The following is a 7,932-nucleotide window of genomic DNA, read 5'->3' on the forward strand; positions in this document are numbered from 1 at the left end:
TGCCGGACCACCTGCCGCTCCACCTGCTGTCCCACCTGCTGCTCCTCTTGCTGAAGCCTCAAGATCTACTGACAAAAGGAAACCATTTGTTTCCCCTACAAGTACACCGCTACCCTCTATGGTGAGGCGCAGCATGTGGTTTCCTGAGAAGCTGCTCATCTATTGACCATCTCACAAGAAATAACCCAACTATACATGAAATACTTCCTTTTTTTCAAACTATAACAAATGGCTGCCAACGGAATATCTGGTTGGGAAAACTGTCAAAGAAATCACTAACTTTTTCCTTGAAATTTATTGGTGCTGAATTAGGAAACCAGTCTTTTTAAAAAGAAGGAAGAACTCTTCTTCACCTTCATATATTGATTGCTCCCTGGAATGATTACGTCTTCAAGTGATTATGTCATCAAGATCTAATCCATTGACCTGCCCCGCCTAACCTCATAACAGCCTGTCTCTTAGATTATGCTGTGTCTCTGTTCTCCAATAAACTCATTTCCAGGATAGAAACAATATGGTTCTTGTTCTTTTCATTTCAGTGGTGCCTTGTAGATGAATGGAAAGAGTGCTAGGTATGGGATTCTAACCCTGCCTCAGGCACTTAATGCCTGTGCATGACTTTGGGCAAGTCCTTTAATCTCTCTCAGCTTTACCTTTCTTATCTGTAAAATGGGGCCAAAGATAGAATGTACCTCACAGGGTTTTGAGAGGATAAAATGTGATAACATGTAAAATGTTTTGCAAATATTAACATGCCATATAAATGCTAATTGTAATGATACTATAATAATAATAATAATATTAAGGTTGTCTTATTCAAATTCCTCAATTTTCTAATGAAGAAATTGAATCTAAGAAAATAGAAATGATTTGCCTAAGATTAGACAGGGTCTAGGTGCCTCAGTGAATATATTGTGCTTAAAATCAGGAGAACCCAAGTTCAAATCCAGACTCAGGCACTTACTAGTGGTGTAATCCTGAGCAAGTAATGGAAGCTTTCAGAGCCTCAGTTTCCTCATCTGTAAAATGATAATAGCAATAGCATCTTCACTACAATTGCTATGAAGATAAAATGAGATAACATTTGTGCTATCTACAGATACCAGCTATTTACCATCTTCTCTTTGTTTTGCAGAAAGCTATTTGGAAGTGCATCTCACAAGAGTTTCTCTTTGGAGTATCCCAACTCTGTTTATCTGTTGCCTTTCTCTTTATCAATTGGCATTTATGAAACCCTTTTTTTACTCAGGGGAGTTTAGAATGTCTTACTGTATCAAAAAGGACTTTGTTACACACTATATATATATGTGTGTGTGTGTGTGTGTGTGTGTGTGTGTGTGTGTGTGTGTGTGTGTGTGTGTATATGAGTATAAAAACTGGCAAGATATTGAGTGGTGTTGTGTTTATCTTTTCCCTTTAATGGTAATTAAAATAATAGCATTGTGATCTCCTATATGGATATTTCCTCCACCACTCAGTCTGTCCCTTCTTCCTATGGGTAATGTGTGTCCTTGACTCCCCATAAGTCTTCTAAAGAGGAGCTAATCAACCTTCTCTGTCCATCTGCTATGACTTATTTCTATCACCTGACCTACCCAGCTCTTTTATTGGTCATACTTGCTTTTGATTATGCTTTTCTTGTCCCTTTGCAGGTGTGATGTTACTGGGAATGCCCCACAGCCTATTTACACTGCTATCGTAAGTTCTTCCTTTGCCTGCCTTTTTAATTCCTCTGAGATCCTATTTATCTATGACTCACTACCATAGGGAATCTTCATGAAAATAGTTTTGTAAAACAAATGAACTTTGGAAATAGGAAGGCACTTGGGATTATAATATCCCAAATGAAATCTTTCCTAATCTCCTCCCCTCAGTCAATTCTAAACCCAACTCATTTTTTATTTGCAATGTCTGTCGAGCCTTGGAGGACTAAATGGAGGAAGTAAGTAGTGGTAAGACCTTACATCTATCTAAACCAACCCTTGTGGTCATTTCAGATCCCACCAAGATTTCCCCTCTTCTGGGGTGGCTAAGTGGCACAGTGAATAGAGCGCCAGCCCTGGAGTCAGGAGGACCTGAGTTCGGATCCAGCATCAGACCCTTAACAGTTATTAGCAGTGTGACTTTGGGCAAGTCACTTAACCTCAATTGCCCTACCTTCCCCCCTCCAAAAAGCAAAAAGTAAAAACTTTCCCCTTTTCCCCAACTTTCTTGTCAGTAATCCTCCTGCCTAGGAGTGGACCAAAGCTACACTACTCACCAAAAGCAATCCTGGGAAGAGAGTAGACCACTAAGTCTTACAATCTTCCCTGCCACTGTGCATTATGGACCACTAGACCTTACATTCTTCACTGTTACTACACACACTACAATCGATGCATCATTTAAGGATCTTTCCTTTAAGAAGTATTATATCCCCCAACTGTGTACCTCTTGAGAGCATAGACTTTCACTTTTCTAATTATATCTCCAGGGTTTAGCATAGTACATGATACATAGTAAGAATTTAATAAATACATTTTTATCATTTATTAATTTATTTTTCTGTTCGAGCTATGTGTGCTGATTGACTAACACACTGAGCTGTACCTCAAACTACATAGTTTAGACGGCAATAAGTATTTTTCATCCACTTGTTTTTTCTGTTGCTTGATCGTTTTAAGGAGTTATGGATCTCATCAAGGAAATATTGTTAACCTTCTCTGGTTTAATTCAATCAACAAAATCATCCACATACGAAGTATCTATAAAATTTTACAGTCTATGGGGATTATTTCTCCTATTTCCATGAAATAACAATACAAGTGACAGTTCAATTTGACAAGGCACAAAATTGCACAGGATGCAAGAAACAGAATTCAGTAATGAAAATTTGTTCTTATGAATCCCATCTAGCCATGGCCAATTTGAATAATCCTATAGACAAATATAGATAAAAGTACCTAGACAAATTCCGTTACTGTTTTTCATAATAATTGTTAATTATTAATGAAAACTATTATAATAAAACAAAAAGATAATTAAAATTATCCTTTTCTTTAGACAAGGAATGATCATGACTTTCTTGTAGTGAGTTCTTTAAGATAGGATCTAATTTACAAAAGTTTTATTCCTTATGCAACTCTAGGTGGTGCAATGAAAAGAGCATAGGGCCCAGAATCAGGAAAACTCATCTTCCTGTGCTCAAATCTGGTCTCAGACACTTACTAGCTGTGTGACCCTGGGCAAGTCATTTAAGTCTGTTGGCCTCAGTTTCCTCATATGTAAAAGGAGCTGGAGAAGGAAATGGCAAACCACTCCAGTATCTTTTTCAAGTAACCCCCAAATGGGGTCATGAAAAGTTGGATATGACTGAAATGAATGAACAATAAAGAATACATCTATGGCGAGGTATACCAATCATTCCAGAGTTAGTCCATCTGTATACATATCTAGAGATATGATATTATGGACTATTCTTACCAGTTATCCAGCAAGAGTGTGATTGGCACATGGACATTTGGGTAAATAAGACCCCTCCTTTTGTATTAAAAATTATTAGTGGTCTTATTTTTAACCTTCTAACTTTAAAGTCTTCCTTATCAAAGTTAGGTCAATCAGCACAATGAATTTGTCTAGTCTATTTTAAGGAAATTTATGTTCAGCACATTCTTTCAAGACCTCACCTCACACTTGCTAGGAAGCATGGTTTTATTGAGCATCAAGAACTGTCCACAATGTTGACACAAGTACCCTGTATTAATTTTTAAAAATGCATTCTGTCATCCCTCATCACATAGATTTGTGTTTATGAATGCCAGGCATATCATGATGGTGAGTTGAATTAACCACACAATTAGTTACACAATCTCAGAGTCAGAAGAGCTCTCAGAGACCATATAGTCCAACCTGTACTGGGACTAGAATCCTCTCTATAATATCCTTAACAAATGGTTATGTAGCTTTGGTTGGAAGACCTCCAGTTAGAGGACATCCGTGATTTACCAAAGCTACCTTTAGAATACTACACTACAGTATAACTTTAACTTTTAGCGAGTTTGGAGTCTTGGTATTTTATGTTCCAAGAGTTAAATGACTCCAAAATATGAGTGGCTTCTTTTACTGTAGTATGTCACCCATGCAAATGCATATCCCACTCTGTGGGTATGCCATGTGATACTAAAGTCATTGCAATAATGTTAAAGAGTGCAAATTGACTCCTGTGCTGCCTTTATTAAGCTGGGAGGAAAGCAGTGTGTCACAATATCAATTACCCAACAGTGTGTAATGTTCAAATTGTCCACCAAATGGTGCTCTATTCAAGACAACATCCAAGGGCTTGTCTGAGTCTCTCTGACACACGTGCAACAGAACCTCCATAATGCCATCTCATGTTATTTCAAATGCTAGTGTAGTGTAGTTTAAAACTCGTGCTGACCAGACCCTGAACTTATGTAGGCAAAGAAGAAGGGAACCTTGAAATTTATATGCCTACATAAAGGTTATGTTACTTCCTGGTGTCTCACAACTTTTGTTTCTCATTATGGGAACTTCTGGGACCTCCACAACAATATTATTATTATTATTAAATTTTAGTCAATAGTAAGCAGAGGAACCATTATAATTTCTTGTTCTTTAGTTCCCAAATGAGATAAAACATATTACAAAAAACTTAACCTATAATTTATTATGCGGCAAACAAATTGAATACTTAAAATTTGTTATATTGAATAATGCAATGCCTGACCCAGATTTGGATATATGTGATAAAATCACAAAATGATGTAGCTACTGAGGAAGAGAGGCATCTCTTTAAAAAGAAAAATACCATAATTATTACTATCCCCTACAAAATAATACCCTTCAGAGAGCCAGAAATATATTCCAATGGTATTGTCACTCATGTGTCTGATATACCTCTTTGGAATATCTTAAAAACCTGCCTCACACTTCCTTGAGTAGCCTTTGTAGTGGCAAATAAAAATTCATAACTCTATAATGGCTCAAGGCTTATAAATCACCTTTCATCAATCTTGTGAGGAGGGTAGCATAATTCTGATTGTCTCCATTTTATAAACAAAGAAACTGAAACTCTGAGTGGTTCATGAATTGCCTATGATCACACAACTAATAAGTTTGTGAGAGGCAGAGTGGGAATAGCAGGTTGATTTCTGGACTTGGAAACTACAAGATCTGGGTTTGAATCAACACCTTATATATTTATTAGCTGTGTGACCCTAAACAAGTCATTCAACTTCACCTGGCTTGAATTTCCTTATTGGTAAAATGAAGCATTTAGAATTAATTTCCAAAGTCCCTTCCAGCTAAATCTATCATTCCATCAATAACTGAGGTAGAATTTTAAACCAAATTTTCTAGGCTCAAAGTCCAGGACACTGTATATGACATGCTGCCTATTAAATGTGTACTCTTCCAGAATATATTTGATTTTTGGAAATTACCAAAGGACCCAACTTTAACGCATTAAACTCTGGTCCAGATAAGCTAGACAATAGCACCTTTGTTTAGAAGAAGGATCAACAGCATACAAGATGTATCATTTTCCTGTGTGGTTAACAAACAATCTGAAGCCCTTTATAACTGTGGATTTCCAGAATGTTTTATGTTAATAGTAACATCGTTGGAAAAAAGCATCTGATGTTCTAAAGAGAATAACATGAAGAGGACAGCCCTCATTTCATTGTTTAAATTTGGTTGTGTTTGTTAAACACATACAAACACACAGAAATTCTGTCTTATGTTATTGATGACTTGTATTGGTGAATTTCAAGAAAAGTTAGTTCTATCAAATAAAAGGTGTATACCACAGAAGATGGCTTACTCTTCTGTGATCATGGAGATCAATTCTATCTCCTAAAAATCATTTCAGAATTGAAATGGCTTAGGGAAAAAATTCTTATTCTCATGAATCTCAAGAGTTATATTGTCAGACATATTTAGTGCATACCATCTTCACATAGGAAATCCACCTTTTCAGAATGAACATACAAGACCATATTTTTAAAAAAAATTTTAGTCAATAGTAAGCAGAGGAACCATTATAATTTCTTATTCTTTAGTTGTTTCAGTTGTTTCTTACTCTTCCTTACCCCATTTCAGATTTTCTTAGCAGAAATACTAGAGTGGTTTGTCATTTCCTTCTCTAGCTCATTTTACAGATGAGGAAACTGAGGTCAACAGGCTTAAATGACTTATCCAAGATCACACAGTAAGTATCTCAGACCAGATTTGAACTCAGGAATATGAGCCTTCATGACTTCAGGCCCAGTACTCAATTCACTGTACCACCTGACTACCCAACCATCATTATACCCTGATTGAGATTAAGAAATGTAGTTTAAGCAGAATTGAGCATCAATTTATGGAGCTTACTTTTTCTTTGAAGTAAGAACATCATTTTAGAAAAGTTTTTAAAGGACACTTTTTTTAATCCATCCTTTCTACTACACATTGCAAATGATCAGTTATGTAGGAAAATAGTATTTCTCTGATGTCATCAAAGAAATGTAGGACAACAAAAAGTTGGACTAGTTACATAATACGAATGAGGGACAACCAAATACCTATGCTCTCCTTTGGTATTCGTTTGATATCTAGAGAAAGGATATCAGAGTTCTCCAATCCCATTGTGAATTTATGGGAAGACATGAATGAGTTGCACAGACAGGATGGGTTGCCATCTATATCAGTGAATCACATTCATATGACCAAAGATATATTCTTGAGTATTCAACATGATGTAGCTTACCTACCAAAATTATACTGCATAGCAAGAGGAATATGAGGTAATCAGGTAAATGGTGACACTATATGTTGAGTAAATTTTTGGAAAATGGGCTATGAAGCTCTGACTTCAATGTCAAAAATCAAATTGGATGAGTCCAAATTCAGGAAGGAAGCAAAATTTTTCTTAATGACATTAAATATTGCACATCACCATTAGTTAAGCAAAAATTCTCACTTAATTGGCAAAAACCATTAACATGAAAATGTTCTTGTCTTATGGGCAGTCCAACCATACCTGGCCAGGGTATATAAAGGGCCCAGACCAGGACAAGGCATTCATATCTGAAAAACCACCTCCTCCTTAACACTCAAACCAAACCAGAACCAACCAACACCATGTCCCAATCCTGCTGTGGATCTGTCTCCTCTAGCTGTTGCCAGCCTTGCTGCCCACCCAGGTGCTGCCTTCCAGTCTCCTGCCAAACCACAGTGCACCGCCCAGTGAGCTGCGTGCCCAGGTGCACCCGCCCCATCTGTGACACCTGCTGCCGCCCTCCCTGCTGTGACCCCTGCTGCGTGCAGCAGGGCTGCTGCCGCCCCATTGCCTGCTGCCCCACCTCCTGCACAGCCGTGGTCTGCAGACCCTGCTGCTGGGCTTCCACCTGCTGCCAGCCCATTTCCGTGCAGTCTCCTTGCTGCAGACCCCCCTGCTGCCAGCCAGCCCCCTGCCGCACCACCTGCCGCTCCACCTGCTGCCCCACCTGCTTTTAAGTAACCTAATGGCCCACATATCAACTCAGAATTTATCAAGAATCCACACCAACCCTGCCTCCATCTGCAAGCCATCAAGATCTTCCCCATTCACAGGTACCAAATATGAAGAAACAAAGTCTGACTGCAAACAGTAAATAACCTCCATTTCACTCCTATTTTTCATTCTAAAAGCTCAGCACTAAAGACTTCAAATTTTGGAGTTTTTATGTCCTTGTTATAGAAATGTATTCTTCACATGAAAGATTGTATTCCCATGATCTGTTTACATTCTAATAAACTCAATTATTCAAGGTGAACAAGTCAATTGGTTTTCATTCTTTTGCCATTTCATGTATTCCCATCATCGTGAAATTCAGTTGACCAAAAAGCAACCAATTGAATTTAAGCTAATTTTGGCATAACTGATGTCAGTCAAATAACATTTATTAAGCC

General features: G+C 37.7%; 2 protein-coding genes across 2 annotated transcripts in view; both read left to right on the forward strand.

The window, feature by feature from the left end:
* LOC138150757 (keratin-associated protein 2-1-like) overlaps positions 1-7,091 on the forward strand; it is a 7,484-nt gene extending 393 nt beyond the window's left edge. Inside the window, exons 2-3 of the mRNA XM_069074192.1 lie at positions 1,653-1,698; positions 7,011-7,091. Coding sequence (XP_068930293.1) covers positions 1,653-1,698; positions 7,011-7,091 — 127 coding nt within the window. The remainder of the gene's footprint in view (positions 1-1,652; positions 1,699-7,010) is intronic.
* Positions 7,092-7,122: 31 nt separating this feature from the next.
* Positions 7,123-7,497, forward strand: LOC138150758 (keratin-associated protein 2-3-like). The gene has a single exon (XM_069074193.1). It carries the CDS (start codon positions 7,123-7,125, stop codon positions 7,495-7,497), a length of 375 nt encoding a protein of 124 aa, XP_068930294.1.
* The last annotated feature ends 435 nt before the right edge of the window (positions 7,498-7,932 follow it).

The sequence above is a fragment of the Petaurus breviceps genome, unplaced genomic scaffold (assembly GCF_028583685.1).
Source record: "Petaurus breviceps papuanus isolate PSGF00001 unplaced genomic scaffold, PetGlider_PUasm1.0 90887, whole genome shotgun sequence".
Taxonomy (NCBI): Eukaryota; Metazoa; Chordata; class Mammalia; order Diprotodontia; family Petauridae; genus Petaurus; species Petaurus breviceps.

Coding starts and splice junctions, on each gene's coding strand:
- LOC138150758 (XM_069074193.1), top strand. CDS start 7,123: ATGTCCCAATCCTGCTGTGGATCTGTCTCCTCTAGCTGTTGCCAGCCT.